This window comes from Saccopteryx leptura, chromosome 3 (assembly GCF_036850995.1).
Source record: "Saccopteryx leptura isolate mSacLep1 chromosome 3, mSacLep1_pri_phased_curated, whole genome shotgun sequence".
Lineage (NCBI taxonomy): Eukaryota > Metazoa > Chordata > Mammalia > Chiroptera > Emballonuridae > Saccopteryx > Saccopteryx leptura.
In genome coordinates this window covers 208,729,334-208,748,873 of record NC_089505.1, presented here as the reverse complement: position 1 = coordinate 208,748,873, position 19,540 = coordinate 208,729,334, and the positions used below count along the sequence as shown (strand labels likewise).

General features: G+C 40.2%; 1 protein-coding gene across 7 annotated transcripts in view; it reads left to right on the top strand.

Annotated features, from left to right (window-relative positions):
• The window catches only part of PDE4DIP (phosphodiesterase 4D interacting protein), a 205,517-nt gene that overhangs the window by 116,946 nt on the left and 69,031 nt on the right, over positions 1-19,540 (top strand). For all 7 annotated transcript variants that reach the window (XM_066377295.1, XM_066377294.1, XM_066377293.1 and 4 more), the window contains 9 exons: positions 2,883-3,014; positions 4,404-4,523; positions 4,762-4,854; positions 4,977-5,189; positions 14,793-14,951; positions 16,772-16,885; positions 17,075-17,212; positions 17,880-18,059; positions 19,232-19,426. In XM_066377295.1, the coding sequence (XP_066233392.1) occupies positions 2,883-3,014; positions 4,404-4,523; positions 4,762-4,854; positions 4,977-5,189; positions 14,793-14,951; positions 16,772-16,885; positions 17,075-17,212; positions 17,880-18,059; positions 19,232-19,426 (1,344 nt within the window). The remainder of the gene's footprint in view (positions 1-2,882; positions 3,015-4,403; positions 4,524-4,761; positions 4,855-4,976; positions 5,190-14,792; positions 14,952-16,771; positions 16,886-17,074; positions 17,213-17,879; positions 18,060-19,231; positions 19,427-19,540) is intronic.

Here is a 19,540-nt window from a genome sequence, read left to right as displayed (position 1 = left end):
TATTTCTAAGAGAGCCACTGAAGGATTAGAACATTTGCCTGAGAATTAGGAGACAGGCCTATTTTTTGTTTGCTTTTTATTGTTTTTTATTTACTAAACAAAATCTTTCGGTCTCTATAATATTTCAGGTATTACAGTAGGGAGTGGGTGGTTTTATAGAGGTGAAGGTACATTACCAAGTTTCAGTTTAATTGGAACCTTTTCCTGATTTCCTGTGTAGCTTTGGACAACTTACGTCTCTAAGTCACAATTTCTTCAAATGTAAGATGGGATTGGACCAGATGATTGGTGTTAAAAGTTTTCTTCACATCGCTAAGATTCTTGAAAGTGGCATAGATGTGACCACCTTTCCTGCTTTATTAAACTTGAGACTGTTTTCTCTAATTCTGTTTGTTATAGTTTAAATTTGAAAAATATCTTATAATAGACATTATTGATAAGTTGTTTTACTGGAGGAAGTAAGAAGCCAAGTTTTGTAGACAGTGTTTTACCATTAAATTAAATGATAACATTATTTGTCTTTTCAAATTGTTGTACCTAGCTATTAAATAGTTTACCTCTCCCACGTGTGACATGATCCACATTGCTTCAGGGCAAGGCTCCCTGTTCTATCATAACAAATATCTCAATTTTTTTAGGAGTCATTTTCCTTGCTTCTTTTCTCTTTTTCTCTCTTCCACCATCCAGTCCTATTGACTGTCCTTTCAGACTGTATTTACCCATTTCCCTTCCCATCTGTTACTACCACTATAATCCAGGTTGTCTTTCACTATATTACTGCAACAGCCCCCCACCTAGTCTCTCTGTTTCTACTACTGTCCCCCACAATCCACTCATCACAGAGCAGCTTGAGCAACCTCCTAAAATATCAAATGTGATTGGATTACTTTTCTGTTAAAACACTGCCATGAGAATGAAATTCAATCTCATTGACCCTGGTGTAGAAAAGCTTTGTATGACTTAACCCCTGCCGCCTTATCCACCTCACCGTATATGACTATCCCCTTTGCCCATTATGCTCTGTCCCTGTGCTGTCCAGCAAGGTAGCCATGAGCCTATTGTGGCTATTGAGCACTTGAAATATGACTAATCTGAATCAAGATGTACTGAGTGTAAAAAGTATACCCCTAATTTCTAAGACTTAGTATGAAAAAAATGTAAAGTATCTTGTTAATAATTTTTATATTGAATGCATGTATATGATAGTATTTTGGATATGATGTATTGAGTTAAATAAGATATTTTATTAAAATTGCATTCACCTATTTATTCTTACTTTAGCCAGTGAAGATACTAGAAAGTTATAAATTACATGTATGGCTCATTATATTTCTATTGGAAAGCAAAATTCTAGTCACTTAGGCCTTTCTCTTTCCCAGGCTCATATCCACACAAGGTCATTTCCATTAACTGTTCTATTTACCTAGCTTGTCCTATAGACAGATCTTTGCAAGATGGGCGCCATGTCATTTACATGTCCATTTAAATGTTGCCATATAGAGACTTTCTACTGATCACCCAATTTGTAGTGAGTTAGTCACTTAACCATGCTTTCTATTTTACTGCATAAGGCTTATCACTATCTGATATTTTATGCATTTCTTTGTTCCTTTATTTACATAGCTCCCCATTCTGACTTCCACAGTGCTTTATGTACTGTGGCATCTACCAGATGTGCTGGATAGTACAGGGTGGGAGTGCACTGAGCGGAGGAGATAGTAATACATGGTGAAGTAGAAGAATTGATAGAGCCCTGAAGGAGTAGAAAAGATTTTTCCTCTGAAATCTTTATGTTCCCAGTCAGTTGCTGGCAGGGAGGGATTCAAGGTAAGCTGTAGTTTCACTGCCTGCAAGGTGGTAGTCAGAGCTTGAAAGAGTGAAGGAAAGAAAACATGCATAGCAGTTGCCTTTTTTCTCCTCATGGTTATATTTTTTCTAATTGGAGTAGGGGTGGGGCGGGGAGGGAGGAGATGAAAGTAATGCCCAAGAGTTCCTAAAGCTTTATTTTAGTAAGTACTAGTAGCTCATAATGAATATGTTCATCTTACTCTGATTAATCATCCCATGTATAAATAATATGTGCTTTGGTTTTTTTTCGAATGAATTGTTTTGGTAAGTTGCTATAAGATATACCTCCTTCTCAGACCACTATGGATTGTAAAGTTAATTTCTAAATATTTTTACTTTTTATTTTGAAATAATTAAAATTTAGAGAAGTCATACAGAGGACGTCCATATTCACCAGTTGCCTAATGTTTTATTACATTGGCTCTCACTGTCTATATAGACACATTTTTATTTTTTCAATTTCTGAACCATTTGGGATTTAGATGCATATATTATGCATCTTTACACTAAATACTTCAGCATTTAAAGACAAAGATGACTCTTATAAAATGACAGTTATTTAGCATTGATAAAATGCTATTATTTAATGTATAGTCCATATTCAAAATTTGCCAGTGTTTCCAATCATGGGGATAGGCACGTCATAGAAAGATAGTTGGAATAAAACTTTTCCTCTCTGAGGGATGGCATAAGTTAGATCAGTGTGTCTTTTGAATTCCCTGATTGAAAACAGGATAAAGTGAATATTCAATATCATAAGCATTTTCTGCTTTGAATTCTCCCCTCTCTTTAAACTCTGAATTAATTGCTTTAACTGAGTAGTAGTGTTTGAGTTTGTAGGGAGAATTAGGAAGGGAAGCTAGGGGGTATAGTAAGAATGGAATTGAATCAGTACTGTCTTCAGGAATTCATACTCATAATTTATGCAACAACTCCAGTTTTCTCATTCTTAGGCAAAAGATGCTATAAACATTGGAAGATAAAATTTATTGTTGGCTACATTTAACTCAACTTCTCTTGCTGCTTCTTCCTAGCCCATGTCTGAAGAGTTACTCAAACAACAAAAGGTGAATTCAGATGAGACCATTATAATTCAACAGTCTGTATCTGATTCCCACTTTGCAGAACTCCAGGAAAAAATCCAGCAAACAGAGGCCACCAACAAGGTATGATCACCACCAGGCCCTCAGAGATCAGTCTTCCCTGAGAATGTGACTGGCTCTAGCTGAGTCTGTTAACTTCTCTGACTAGGACTTGGAAGATGGATACTGTGTATTTCTGGTAATATTTGACTTAAAAGTATAGTTCTCTATTTCTCATCAGGATTTTAACCTGGTGCCTTCTAGGTCTGTGATTAAAACTTGAACATAGCCTGACCAGGCGGTGGCGCAGTAGATAGAACGTCAGACTGGGATGCAGAGGACCCAGGTTCGAGACCCCGAGGTCACCAGCTTGAGTGCGGGCTCATCTGGCTTGAGCAAAAAGCTCACCAGCTTGGACCCAAGGTCACTAGTTACTCGGTCTGCTGAAGGCCCGCGGTCAAGGCACATATAAGAAAGCAATCAATGAACAACTAAGGTGTCAAAACGAAAAACTGATGATTGATACTTCTCATCTCTCTCCATTCCTGTCTGTCTGTCCTTCTCTCTGACTCTCTCTCTGTCCCTGTAAAAAAAAAAAAAAACAAAACTTGAACATAATTTTTAACTGTATTCGGTGTCAACGCAGTAGGTTTGTGCTTTTGAATTTAGCTTAACTTTTGACCTCTGCTGATGTTAAAAGCCTATGGATTTTAACATCTGCTTAGAAAAAGAGTCCCATAATTTGGGATGCTGAGCTTCTGGCCTGGTGTAGTCCTGCCCTAGATTAGATAGCAGAAGCTCCTTGGTTTTTGTGTGAGGGAACCACAGTGGATCACGTGGACCAGTGCCTGGTATGGCTGCCATCATGGAGAAAGCACAGTGCGTGAGAATTGAAGCAATTAGATCAGGGGTAGTCAACCTTTTTATACCTACTGCCCACTTTTGTATCTCTGTTACTAGTAAAAATTTTCTAACCACCCACTGGTTCCACAGTAATGGTGATTTATAAAGTAGGGAAGTAACTTTACTTTATAAAATTTATAAAGCAGAATTACAGCAAGTTAAAGCATATAATAATAATTACTTACCAAGTACTTTATGTTGGATTTTCACTAAGTTTGGCAGAATAAATCTTTATAAAACAACTTACTATAGTTAAATCTATCTTTTTATTTATACTTTGGTTGCTCTGCTACTGCCCACCATGAAAGCTGGAACGCCCACTAATGGGTGGTAGGGACCAGGTTGACTATGACTAAATTAGAGTGTGGAAGGAAGTATGTCATGTTTCCTTCTACTTTCTTCTGCTGATTGGCTTAGGATGTTAATGGTCACTGTATGTGGGGAAATTAACAAGGTAATATTCCCCTAAGAAATCCTTTAAACCTAAATGTGAGGGATGATTTTATGGCTGCATTTGAGGTTAAAAGAAATCACTGACCTGACTTAACCACTGTACTTTTCTGAATTCAGATTCTTCAAGAGAAACTGAATGAAATAAGCTGTGAACTTAAATCTGCTCAAGAGTCATCTCAGAAGCAAGATGGTATCATTCAGAACCTGAGAGAAACTCTGAAAAGCAGGGAAAGTGAGGTAAAGTATTTGGCAATCAAGGACCTGCGAGGAAGTTATTTGTCACATCCAAATCACCATATATTCTATATTTTTGTACAAATGGATATTGGCAGACTAACATCTTACCCCAGGGAAATTGTAGCTTAACCTAAATTGTTGTTTCAGAATAGTCCTATTACCAAAATTAGTACAGGTGAGAAAATGGAATTCATATTTAGTGTACTAACATAGTTTGTATTCCCACTCTCCTTTTCAGATTGAGGAGTTGTACCAGGTGATTGAAGGTCAAAACGACACAATGGCCAAGCTTCGAGAAATGCTGCACCAGAGCCAGCTTGGACAGCTTCATGTATGTGGGTTCACACAGGCGAGACTCCCGTGGAGGGGTGCCATTCTCTGTCAGTCTTATTTTGTTGGTCTCAGCCACCCAGTGCCTGCTCCCCTTGTGATCATGATTCTTACTCTTTGCAGAGTGCAGAGGGAACTGCTCCCGCTCAGCAGCAGGTGGCTCTACTTGACCTTCAGAGCGCTTTATTCTGCAGCCAGCTGGAAATCCAGAAGCTCCAGAGGGCCGTGCGGCACAGAGAACGCCAGCTGGCTGAGGCCAAGCGCAGTGTGCAGTTTGTAGAGGCTGCAGCCCACGAGCAGGAACAGCAGAAGGAGGCTTCTCAGAAACATAACCAGGTAAGCCATTAATCATTCTGTGGCCCTGCCTGCCGACTTTGCCCTGATGATAAAATTTTATCAGGACAGTCCATGTTGAAACCTTTAGTCACTTGCTTAATCTGAGTAATTCAGTTCAACATTTGTTGCCCTCATACTGTGTGCTGAATATTGGGCTGTGTTCCAGAAAATCAAGAGTGAATATCACAGGCAATTTTCTCATAAGTTACTTGTAATTTTTTTTAAAAATACTTTATTTATTGATTTTTAGAGAGAGGGGAGAGAGAGAGAGAGAAGGGGGAGGAGCAGGAAGCATCAACTCCCATATGTGCCTTGACCAGGTAAGCCCAGGGTTTCGAACCAGCGACCTCAGTGTTCCAGGTCGACGCTTTATCCCACTGCGCCACCACAGGTCAGGCCTACTTGTAATTTAGTATAATACAGTCACGTAGAATCTCAGTGTGGTAAGTGCTGTAGGCAGGATAAGTCTGGGGCCCTCTACAAAATAGAGGAGGGGCAGAGGAAGGGAGTCACGGAAAGCTTTATGAAGGAGACAATATATGAAGTTATTCTTTTTTTGTGTGTGTAACAGAGACAGACAGGAAGGGAGAGAGAAGCATCAATTCTTCATTGCGGCACTTTAGTCGTTCATCGATTACTTTCTTATATGTGCCTTGACTGAGGGCTAGAGCAGAGCGAATGACCCCTTGCTCAAGCCACTGACCTTGGGCTTCAAGCTAGTGACCTTTGGGCTCAAACTGGTGAGCCCGTGCTTAAGCCAGCAACTCAGGGTTTCGAACCTGTGTCCTCTGCCTCCCAATCCAACACTCTATTCGCTGAGCCACCACCTGGTCAGACTGCAGTTATTCTTAAAGGATGGGTATAAGTCATTGAGAAAGAAGTGGGGGAAGAACAACCAAGGTCAAAGGAATGGCATGCACCATTAACTGTGTATATTTTTAAATAAAACACATAATTTTTAATGGTTTCTTCATCTTGTTAGATTGCAGGCGTCCCCAAACTGCGGCCCCCTGAGGCCATTTATCCAGCCCCGCCGCACTTCCAGAAGGGGCATCTCTTTCATTGGTGGTCAGTGAGAGGAGCACTGTATGTGGCGGCCCTCCAACAGTCTGAGGGACAGTGAATTGGCCCCCTGTGTAAAAAGTTTGGGGACCCCTGGATTAGAGCATATACTATCATTTTTTTTTTTTTAAGATTTAAAAGGATGGTAGAAATATCCTATCCTTGAGCTTATTATAAAGGATCCAGGTTAACTCTGAGGCAGTTGCGGTGCTGTCTGTGCAGTCTCACTTAGTCCTGTCTGCTCCGACCCAACGGGTACCCAGCTTGTTGGTGGAGAGTCTTAGAAAATGAGAATAATAAAGATAAGTGGACTTTGAGATTCCAAGATGGCAGCGGAGTAGGCAGACAAACAGACTACCACCTCCCACGACCAAACAAATTAATTTAAGAACAACCATCGTTTAAAACCAACTTTGGATTAAAAGATCAGGACTCAAAAACCAAGGAGCATAGAAGAATCCACAGCAATCCTGGTAGGGAGTGCAGGGACATGGTGGGGGCTCTCTCATTCCCAGGAGCAAGGCGAGGCTGAGGCTGAGGGTCCAGAAGGGCTCTCGTTGCAAGGAGAGGTGGGGGTCCTCAGTCTCAGGACCAGAGCCTCAGGCTAGAAACACAGGAACTGGAAGAGACAGCCTGACAGCATTGAGTGGGGAGAAGAGCGAGAGTTCTGTCTGTGGGAAGTGGCTGGCAAAAGAAAGTGCAGCCTTAAAGGGCCAGCACAGAAAATATTGCTCACAGCCACTTGCCTGGGGCTCCGGGGGCATGGAGGGCTGAGAGGACTGGTCTTGCATGAGGAGAGTGGGGAGAGTGAGACACGGGGAACAAACAGTGATGGGGAGAAGAAAATCTGAGCTGAGCTAACTCATTCTCCAGTGCCCTGGCAGCCATAGCTGGGAAAGGGGTTGCTCCCTCCACCCTGTATAAGTCTAGTGTAGAACCAGTTGACCCACCTCCAAAAAGCTTTCCAGCTCCAATAAGCAGGAAAGGTTGTTCAGAAAGGAGGAAGTAAAGGGGAGGGGCAGTGACTCAGTTTTACAGGGAGATCTGAGCTACACCTCCCCCTTCATACTAAGAACACACACCACCCCCAGAGAGGCACTGGTCAGAACACACCTTCAGTTTTTTAGAGGCCACACCCACCACATTCCTGGACAGTTTCAGCTGGGGCTAAAAGCAAAAACAACAACAACAACAACAAAAAACCCCAAGATATGCCCACTTCTCCCCTCCTAAACAGAGAAGCCCCCTGCTGGGATCAGCAAACATAGATGCTTCCTGCTGGACTTGGCAAACAGCAGGGAAATTAAGACTTTTAAGTGGCTCTACTAGTTAAGGAGAATTAAAATCCAAGCAACCAGCAGAGACTGAGGAATAAAGTCCTGGAGAAGAAACCACATTCCATAAACCAACCTCAGACCCACAACTCTAACAAGCTTGCAAACCACACACAGAAAGAATGTGAAGACAGGAACGTAAACTATGAATCAAGAAAAATACCCAGAAAAATAACTGAATGAGATGGAAGTAATCAAATTACCAGATGCAGAGTTTAAAATAATGATTGTTAGGATGTTTAAGGATCCTAAGGTAGAATGGATGGACCTAATGAGCAATTAAATAAAGAAATTGCAAGCATCAAAAAGGACACTGAAATCATAAAAAAGAATCAATCAGAAATAACAATTACAATATCAGAAATAAAGACTACACTAGAAAGAATCAACAGTAGGCTGGATGAAGCAGAGGATCGAATCAGTGAATTAGAGGACAAGATAAACAAAAACACAGAAACAGAGCAGCAAAAAGAAAAGAGATTCAAAAAGGCTGAGGAAACTATAAGAGAACTCTGTGACAATATGAAGAGAAATAGCACCCACATCATAGGGGTTCGTGAAGGAGAAGAGAAAGAACAAGGGATAGAGAAACTGTTTGAAGAAATCATAGCTGAAAACTTTCCTAAATTGATGAAGGAAAAAAGTCACACAAGTTCAAGAAGCACAGAGAGTCCCAATAAAAAGAAACCCAATGAGGCCTACATTAAGACACATCATAATTAAAATACTAAAGTTAAGAGATAAAGAAAAAATACTATTAGCGGCAAGAGAAATGAAGTCAATTACCTATAGAGGAGCCCCCATAACGATGACATCCGAATTTTCAACAGAAACACTTGAGGCCAGAAGGGAATGGCAACAAATATTTAAAATAATGCAGAACAAGGTCCTACAACCAAGACTTCTTTACCCAGCAAGATTACTGTTTAAAATTGAAGGAGAAATAAAAAGCTTCTCAGACAAAATAAAAACTCAAGGAATTCATTACAACCAAACCAGTACTGCAGAAAATGTTAAGGGGCCTGCTGTAGAAAGAGCAAAGGAAAAAAAATCGAGAAAAAGGATTATAGATCTAAAGAATAAAATGACAACAAACAACTACATATCAATAATAACCTTAAATGTAAATAGATTAAATGCTACAATCAAAAGACACAGGGTAGCTGCATGGATAAGAAAACAGGACCAGTACATATGCTATCTACAAGAGACACACCTCAAAACAAAAGATAAACACAGACTGAGAATAAAGGGATGGAAATAAATATTTCATGCAAATGGAAAGGAAATAAAAGCTGGGGTAGCAATACTTATATCTGACAAAATTTTTAAAAAAAGGATATAGTAAGAGAAAAAAAGGTCACTATATAATGATAAAAGGAGCATTACAACAGGAAGATATAACTATTATGAATATATATGCCCCTAATATAGGAGCACCTAAATATAAAACAGATTTTGATGGACAAAAAAGGCAAGATTAACAGCAATACTATAATAGTAGGGGATTTTAATACCCCACTAACATCATTGGATAGAACCTCCAGACAGAAAATTAACAAAGAAACAGTTGCCTTAAATGACACCCTAGATCAGGTTTGAGACCCCTGCCCTAGATCAACTGGATTTAATAGATATCTTCAGAACCTTTAACCCCAAAGCAGCAGAATATATATTCCTTTCAAATGCTCATAGTACATTCTCTAGGACAGACCACATGTTAGGACACAAAACAAGTCTTAATAAATTTAAGAAGATTGAAATCATATCAAGCACCTTCTCTGACCACAACGGCATGAAACTAGAAATCAACTACAATAGAAAAACTGAAAAACATTCAAACACTTGGAGACTGAATAGCATGCTATTAAATAATGAATGGGTTAACAATGAGATCAAGGAAGAAATAAAAAAATTTCTTGAAACAAATGAAAATGAACATACAACAACTCAAAATTTATGGGACACAATAAAAGCAGCCCTGAGAGGGAAGTTCATAGCATTACAGGCATAGCTTAAGAAGCAAGCAAAAGCTCAAATTAACAACTTCATCTTGCACCTAAAAAAACTAGAAAAAAAACCAGCAAGTAAAGTTAAGAGGATGTAGAAGGAAAGAAATAAAGATCAGAGTGGAAATAAATGACATAGAGGCAAAAAAAATCCCAACAAACCAAAACAAAACACCAATACAGATCAATGAAACCAAGAGCTGGTTCTTTGAAAAGGTAAACAAAATTGATGAACCTTTATCCAGATTGTCCAAGAAAAAAAGAGAGAGGGCTCAAATAAATAAAATTAGAAATGAGTGAGACGTAACAACTGACACAGCAGAAATTCAAAGGATTGTAAGAAAATACTATGAAGAACTGTATGCCCCAAAATGGGACAACCTTGATGAAATGGATAAATTCCTTGAAAAATATAATCATTCAAAAATCAGTATGGAAAATCAGAAAACCTAAACAGACAGATTACACCAAAAGAGATTGAAACAGTTATCAAAAAACTCCCAACAGGGGCCTGACCTGTGGTGGTGCAGTGGATCAAGCATCGACCTGGAAATGCTGAGGTTGCCAGTTCGAAACCCTGGGCTTGCCTGGTCAAGGCACATATGAGAGTTGATGCTTCCAGCTCCCCCCACCCCCCGTCTCTCTCTCCCTCTCCCTCTCTCTCCTCTCTAAAATGAATAAATAAAATAAAAATTTATAAAAAACAAAAACTCCCAACAAACAAAAGCCCTGGGCCTGATGGCTTCACAGGCGAATTTTACCAAATATTCAAAGAAGAACTAACTCCTATCCTTCTCAAGCTATTTCAGAAAATTCAAGAGGAGGGAAAACTTCCAAACTCCTTTTATGAAGCGAACATAATCCTCATTCCAAAACACAAAGACACTACAAAGAAAGAAAACTATAGGCCAATATCCCTGATGAACTTAGATGCTAAAATTCTCAACAAAATATTAGCAAATTGGATCCAGCAATACATGAAAAATAATACATCATGATCAAGTGGGTTTCTTCTAGGGAGGCAAGGCTGGTACAATATTCACAAATCAATGTGATTCATCACATAAACAAAAGAATGGATAAAAACCACATGATAATATCAATAGATGCAGAAAAAGCATTTGATAATAATCCAGCGCCCATTTATGATCAAAACTCTCAGCAAAGTGGGAATACAGGGAACATACCTCAACATGATAAAGGCCATTTATGACAAACCCGCAGCCAACATCATACTCCATAGGCAAAAATGAAAAGCAATCCCCTTAAGATCAGGAACAAGGCAGGGGTACCCCCTTTCACCACTCTTATTCAACATAGTCCTGGAAGTCCTAGTCACAGCAATCAAGCAATCAGACAAGAAGAAGAAATAAAAGGCATCCAAATTGGAAAAGAAGTAAAACTATCATTATTTGCTTATGACTTGATACTGTACATAGATAACCCCTAAAATCTCAGTCAGAAAACTACTGGAACTGATAATGAATTCAGCAAGGTGGCAGGTTATAAAATCAATATTCAGAAATCAGTGACATTTATATACACCAACAATGAAATGTCAGAAAGAAATATTAAGGAAACAATCCCCTTCACTATTACACCAAAAAAAATAAAGTAACTAGGAGTAAATTTAACCAAGGAGGTTAAAGACCTGTTCTCGGAAAATTATAAAACATTGATAAAAGAAATCAAGGAAGATACAAATAAGTGAAAGCACATACTGTGTTCATGATTAGGAAGAATAAATAATCATTAAAATGTCTATACTGGCCTGACCTGCGGTGGCGCAGTGGATAAAGCGTCGACCTGGAACAATGAAGTTGCCAGTTCAAAACCCCGGGCTTGCCCAGTCAAGCAACATATGGGAGTTGATGCTTGCTACTCCTTCCCCCTTCTCTCTCTGTCTCTGTCTCTCTCTCTCTCTGTCTCCTCTAAAATGAATAAATAAATTTAAAAAAATAATTTAAAAAATGTCTATACTACCCAAAGCAATATACAAATTCAATGTAATTCCTATTAAATTACCAATGTCATACTTCAAAGATATAGAACAAATATTCCAAAAATTTATATGGAACCAAAAAAAGAACACGAATAGCCTCAGCAATATTGAAAAGGAAGAATAAAGTGGGAGGTATCACACTTCCTGATATCAAGTTATACTACAAGGCCATTGTACTTAAAACAGCCTGGTACTGGCATAAGAAGAGGCATATAGATCAATGAAACAGAACAGAGAACCCAGAAATAAACTCACATTTTTATGGTCAACTGATATTTGACAAAGGAAGTATGAGCATACAGTGGAGTAAAGACAGTCTCTTGGCCTGACCTGTGGTGGCGCAGTGGATAAAGTGTCAACCTGGAATTGCTGAGGTCACTGGTTCGAAGCCCTGGGCTCACCCGGTCTAGGAACATATGGGAGTTGATGCTTCCTGCTCCTCCTCCCTTCTCTCTCTCTCTCTCTTCTTCCTCTCAAATGAATAAATAAAATCTTTAAAAAAAAAAGACAGTCTCTTTAACATGGTGCTGGAAAAATTGGACAAATACATGCAAAAAAATGAAACTAGGGCCCTGGCCGGTTGGCTCAGTGGTAGAGCGTCGGCCTGGCGTGCAGAAGTCCCGGGTTCGATTCCCAGCCAGGGCACACAGGAGAAGCGCCCATCTGCTTCTCCACCCCTCCCCCTCTCCTTCCTCTCTGTCTCTCTCTTCCCCTCCCGCAGCGAGGCTCCATTGGAGCAAAGATGGCCCGGGCGCTGGGGATGGCTCCTTGGCCTCTGCCCCAGGTGCTAGAGTGGCTCTGGTCATGACAGAGCGACGCCCCGGAGGGTGGGCAGAGCGTTGCACCCTGGTGGGCGTGCCGGGTGGATCCCGGTCGGGTGTATGCGGGAGTCTGTCTGACTGTCTCTCCCCGTTTCCAGCTTCAGAAAAATGCAAAAAAAAAAAAAAAAAAATGAAACTAGATCACAATTTACACCATTCAAAAAAACTCAAAATGGATAAAATACTTGAATGTAAGTCGTGAAACCATGATCATCTTGGAAGAAAACATAGGCAGTAAGCTATCCAACATCTCTCGCAGCAATATATTTGCTGATTTAACTCCACGGGCCAGTGAAATAAAGGACAGGATGAACAAATGGGACTATATTAAACTAAAAAGCTTTTGCACAGCTAAAGACAATATGAATAGAATAAAAAGACAACCCACACAATGGGAAAACGTATTCACCAACACATCCAATAAGGGGTTAATAACCAAAATCTATAAGAACTTGTAAAACTCAACACCAGGAAAGTAAAGAATCCAATCAAAAATTGGGCAAAAGAACTGAATAGACACTTCTCTAAAGAGGACATACAGAAGTCCAATGGGCATATGAAAAAATGTTCATCACTAATCATTAAAGAAATGCAAATTAAAAACACAATGAGATACCACCTCACAGCAGTCAGAATGGTGCTCATTAACAAAATACACATAACAAGTGCTGGCGAGGATGTGGAGAAAAGGGAACCCTCCTGCACTGCTGGTGGCAATGCAGACTGTTGCAGCCACTGTGAAAAACAATATGGAGATTCCTCAAAAAACTAAAAATAGAACTGCCTTTTGACCTAGCTATCCCACTTCTAGGAATATATTCTAAGAATAACAAATCACTGATTCAAAAGAAGAAATGCACCCCCATGTTTATTGCAGCATTGTTTACAATAGTCAAGATCTGGGAACAGCCCAAGTGGCTGTCAGTGGACGGGTGGATTAAAAAGCAATGGTACATATACACCAATGGAATACTACACGGCCACGAAAAAGAAGGAAATCTTACACTTTGTGGCAACATAGATGGACCTGGAGTCTATTATGCTAAATGAAATAAGCCAGGCAGAGAAAGAAAAATACCATATGACCTCACTCAAATGAGGAATCTAATGAACAATGAGAACTGAGGAACAGAATAGAGGCAGAGAAAGCATTAAAGAGTCCAGAGGGAAAGGGGAAGAGAGGAGGGGATCAAAGAAAGGAAAGACATTAGTGAAAGTATATAAACATAGCACAGAGAGCTAGAGAGCAGGATAGTAAATCATGGAGAAAAGGGTGGAAAATGGTAGGGGGAGGAGGGCAAAAGGGGTATCAAGGAGAACAAGGGGGGAGGGCGATATATTCAGGCGTACACATGTAACTATGTAAACACAATAAATTAAAACCAATAATAAAATAAAACAAAACAAAAAAAGGATCCACGTTTACAGTGGAATGGAGTCCTCCTTAGTAGTTTTAGAGGTCTATCATTTTTAAGCCAGAAAATCAGTATTGAACTATATATAATACCAAATCCTAACCCCATCCACACTTCCCACAATGTTCTACAATTTTCTATAATTTCAACAATTTCCAACAATTTCCCATATTCTATTTGATTCATGTACAATATTTCTGAATAATTTTAAGAATGGCACTTTTGGTGTGACCTATGGTGGCACAGAGAATAAAGTGTTGACCTGGAACACTGAGGTTGCTGGTTCGAAACCCTGGGCTTGCCTGGTCAAGGCACATATGGGAGTTGATGCTTCCTGCTCCTTTCCCCTTCTCTCTGTCTCTCCTCTCTAAAATGAATAAATTAAAAAAAAAAAAAAAGGCACGTTTGGCCCTGGCCAGGTGCTCAGTGGATCAAGTGTTGCCCAGCACACCAAGGCTATGGGTTCGATCTCCAGTCAGGGCATGTATGAGAAGGAATCAGTGAGTGCACAACTTAAATAAATAAAGAAAGAACAACTAAGTGGAACAAGGAGCACTTTCTGTTACTTTATATTTCATTTTACATGTCTGGAATTTTTCTTTTTTCTTTTCTTTTTTTTTTTTTTTGAGAGAGAGGGGACAGGGTATGGAAAGAGAGAGAGAAAGCATTAACTCATAGTTCCACTTAGTTGTGCCTTGATTGCTTCTCATATGTGCACTGACGGGGGCTCAGTCCTGTGACCCCAGGGATAGAAGATGCTGTATCCACTGCACTGCTGGCCAGGGCTGTCTGTAAAGTTTTAAGGCCTCTGTAGCTAATGACCATGTGAAAACTTTAGATTGTATAAAAAAAGAACTTGAGGGTGCATTTGATACCTTGCTTATGTCGTCAGCTTGGCGCAAATAAACTTAAAAAATTCAGAAAATAATATAACTAACAAAGGGAATCTGTTTAATTAAGGAATTGCGGAAAGCCTTGCAGCAGCTACGGGGAGAACTGCAGAGTAAGAGCCAACAGCTTCGTACCTCAAAGGCTGAAAAGTATAGTGAGATTCGAACCCAGGAGCAACACATTCAGCACCTGAACCAGAGTCTGAGTCACAGAGAGCAGCTGCTTGAGGTGAGTCACATAGTGATTACAGCTGAGACTGGGCACATAGAGCTCTGAAGTTCCTGTTCACATCATCTCAAGATAGCGGTCCATCTTTGCACTAGTGGGAGTAGAGTCGGGTGGGTTTAAAATAATAGAAGGTATAATCTGTGAACCAAGATGCTGACAGGAAGTGTAGGAAAAAAGAAATATAAGCTGTAGGCAATAAATAGTCAGCAAATAGCTATTAAGCACCTCTGTGAGACAGAAAGTATGCTAAGTGCTAGGAAGACGAGACATGGCCACTGCTTTCAGTCTAGTAGGAGAAGACATCTGTATAGAAGTTTCCCCAGATGGTAAAAGGAAAGTTTTAGGGGGAAATGAAACAGTAAAAAAAGCAGTGCTCATTTCTACCAGCTACTGTAAGCTGCAGTCATGTTGAATCCCTTACATTTCTCTGTGCATACAGTAGTTTTATAGTATGCATATATTGTGCGTACATTTTTACTCTGTTAGAAGTACCTTCGCCGCCTCTTTACTTGAGCAACTGCTAGTCATTTCAAGATGGAGCAAAAGTAATCTTTTGTGAGATCTTTAGTGACACCTTTAGGCAGAGTTAGACAATACATTCTGTGTTCCCCTAGTACAGGGTCAGGAACATTTTTGACTGAGAGAGCCATGAACACCACATATTTTAAAATGTAATTCCACGATAGCCATACAGCGACCTGTGTACTTTATGCACTATCCAATAAAAATTTGGTGGTGTCCCGGAAGACAGCTGTGATTGGCTGCAGCCACCCGTAACCATGAACATGAGCGGTAGGAAATGAATGGATTGTTATAATTGAGAATGTTTTATATTTTTAACGTTATTATTTTTTTATTAAAGATTTGTCTGCGGCCCTGGCCGGTTGGCTTGGCGATAGAGCGTCAGCCTGGCGTGCGGGGGACCCGGGTTCGATTCCCGGCCAGGGCACATAGGAGAAGCGCCCATTTGCTTCTCCACCCCCCCCCTTCCTCTCTGTCTCTCTCTTCCCCTCCCGCAGCCAAGGCTCCATTGGAGCAAAGATGGCCCGAGCACTGGGGATGGCTCCTTGGCCTCTGCCCCAGGTGCTAGAGTGGCTCTGGTCGTGACAGAGCGACGCCCCGGAGGGGCAGAGCATTGCCCCCTGGTGGGCAGAGCGTCGCCCCTGGTGGGCGTGCCGGGTGGATCCCGGTCGGGCGCATGCGGGAGTCTGTCTGACTGTCTCTCCCTGTTTCCAGCTTCAGAAAAATACAAAAAAAAAAAAGATTTGTCTGCGAGCCAGATGCAGCCATCAAAAGAGCCACATCTGGCTCGCAGGCCATAGGTTCCTGACCCCTGCCCTAGTAGCTAGCTAGCTGTGTGTGTGTGTGTGTGTGTGTGTGTGTGTGTGTGTGTGTTAACTATGTGTTATATTGTGGCTTTGTCATTAATATTATATACCTGTCTGTGTATGGCCACAATCAGACCACCTGTTTATTTTATTAATATTTACCATTGGCTATTTTTGAATATTTCTTTTAGAGCATATATATTTAACTGTCTGCCACGTCTTAAAGAAGTTCTTTACTTCCTGAATACTATAGCCTAATTCCTCCAAAATACTTCATTTATTATGTATATATACACATACATATATGTGATGCAGAATAGTTAAAAATTTATGTTTTGTATCTCTGCCAAACTGTGGGAAATCACTTTCCCCCTGGAAAGTGATCATATTTTGTTCTTTATCCTGAACAACTAATAAATTGCTTGGCAGAGGATGGGAATTCAGTTAATATTGGATAAGTGAATAAAGGAAAATATTTTGTGGTCTCACTAGGAATTTCGGGAGCTCCTGCAATATCGAGATAACTCAGAGAAATCCCTTGAAGCAAATGAAATGTTGCTTGAGAAACTGCGGCAGCGAATACAAGATAGAGATGTTGCTCTAGAGGTATGTCCCATAATTTTGCTCATGGTGCTATGTATTTGTCTGCCCACATAAGTCCTATAGAAATCTGTGTCTACTGATTTGATGCTTTCAGAGTCAATTCTCCATTCCTTTCTATTTGGATTCTTATTGAAAAAGGGTGATCAGAATAGTAGCTATTAAGGAGCCTTAGGATTCTTGCTTTCCTTGCAGCGGGCTATAGATGAAAAGTTCTCCACTCTAGAAGAAAAAGAGAAAGAGCTGCGGCAACTTCATCTAGCCATGAGAGAGCGCGATCACGACTTGGAGAGACTGCGCGGAATCCTCTCCTCCAATGAAGCTACCATGCAGGTAAAGGCACAATCTGCTGTGACTTGGCATCCCTCTCCTTAGATTCCTGAAGCATCATTGTTCTGAAAACCAGCATATTTTCTTTATAAGAAAAACAATACAAAACAAAAATTAACAGTTATTAGTTTCATCTTTATAATAAGAAGTGAGAAGTTTTAGCACTTTCATGAAATTTGTAGGGGGAGGCAGTGGATATTCCATATGTGGTCCCAATTAATTTCTAATACTTGTCAATATCTGTATACTTTTACATAACTATCACTAAGGTGCAACTATTGTAGCTTTGTTAATAATGTCACATACGTGTCCATGTATAGTCACACCAGAGAACACTTATTGACTTTATTAATACTTACTGTGGGCTATTTTTTAATATTTTAGAGTTTATGTATCTGACCATCTGCCACTTTAAAGTTCTTCACTTCCTGTATAGTATAGCTTACTTCCTTGAAAATACTTTATTATGTATTTCTCTACAAGCTATATGAGAGTTTCTAAAAACAAGAAATAGATTACCATGGCATTTTTAGATGAGATACTAAATTTTCTCCTTTTGTAAAATAGTTCATAATATAGGAGATAGTTTAAAAGTAGATTGTGTTTCTAGTATAACCTGACATGTGTGGGGTGGGCCTTTGAGTTATGGTTGCTTTCTTTGTGATTGTAGAGTATGGAAAATCTCCTGAGGGCCAAAGGCCTGGAAGTGGAACAGTTATCTGCTACCTGTCAAAACCTCCAGTGGCTGAAGGAAGAAATGGAAACCAAATTTAGCCATTGGCAGAAGGAACAAGAAAATATCATTCAGCAGTTACAGACATCTCTGCATGATAGGAACAAAGAAGTGGAGGCAAGACTTTAGTTAACTTGAAGGCAGTTGGTTTAGTGCTTATGTAATCTCAGTCTTAGCTTAGGACTCATGAGGTCTGGGAGGCAGTGATTCAAGTCTTTCATTCCATTCTGTGCCTGGGCAAGTCACTGGCTTTCCTGGGACTTTCATCCCTTCTGTAAACTCAAGGAGACAATTATCTTTCTCAAAGAAATTGTGTGAGGATTAGTGAGATCTAAAAATATACCTACAGAAGGGATTAAGAAGTACTAATTGGTAGTTACAAAATAGTCTCATGGATGTACAGTACAATACAGGGAATATAGTCAGTAACATTCTAATAACTCTATATGGTCCAGGTGGGTGCTGGAAATATCGAGGGTCACTGTATACAGTACCATATATGACTGTCTGACCACTATAATGTACACCTGAAACTAATACAAAATAGTGTTGAATGTGAACTGGAATTGAAAAATAAAATAAGAATTTGAAATGCACCTACAATATAATGACTAACCTTTATTAGTCATGGTGCTCATGCTATGTCATGTGCCATTTTAAGAGCTTAATAGATATTAACTAGTGAATCCTCACAAGTCTATGAGGTGCATCCCTCTTTTACAGGTAGAGAAACAGACTTCTGAAGTGAAGTAGCTTGTCCCCACCCATTAACATAGCCCATGAGGAGAGAGCCAGTGTGCGGCCCAGGTGGTGTGGCTCCACAGCTTCCGCCACCATGACTGCCTCTCAGTGCAGAAGCAGGGACTGCATCTCCCAGCTAATGGATGTAGTGCTCACTGTTCTTTTTCAGCTTATTGTTTTGTGTTCCCCCTATAAAGTTACATTGGGGAGAAAACAAATGAAATAAGTGAACTGCTTGTATATTTATCCTCAGCTAATATGAATTGTTATGTGCCCTGAGCAAATTGGGAAAGGTCTTACTTCTGAAAACAGTATGTCAGTTGCCATTACAAGTACTTTCCTGTATTGTTCGTGTTCTTTCACTGAGCGCGTGTTTACGGCCTTCTCTGCCAGGCTGTTCTGGATTAGGGAGACAGAAGCAAATGGAACATAGTTACTTGTTCTTCAGAATCTCACAGCTCTTTCTTCTATGATAGACTCCTGTAAGCCCTTTGATATGAGGTAGAGGGCATTCTTTCCTCCAAAACTTAGAGTTTCTTCTGTCTTAGGATGTTAGCGCAAAGCTGCTCTGCAAACTGGGACCAGGGCAGAGTGAGGTGGCCGAGGAGCTGTGCCAGTGTCTGCAGCGGAAGGAAAGGATGCTGCAGGACCTCCTGAGTGACCGCAACACGCTGGTGCTGGAACATGAACTGGAGATTCAGGGCCTGCTCCAGTCTCTGAGTACCCGGGAGCAGCAGAGCCGTGTAAGCACTGCCGCCCAGACCAGGGAGGTGCCACTCAGTGCACTTACCTTCTGTGAAAAGAAAGCGTTTGAACCTTGTAATGTGTGTGTTTATGTCATTTTACAGTTCACTCTG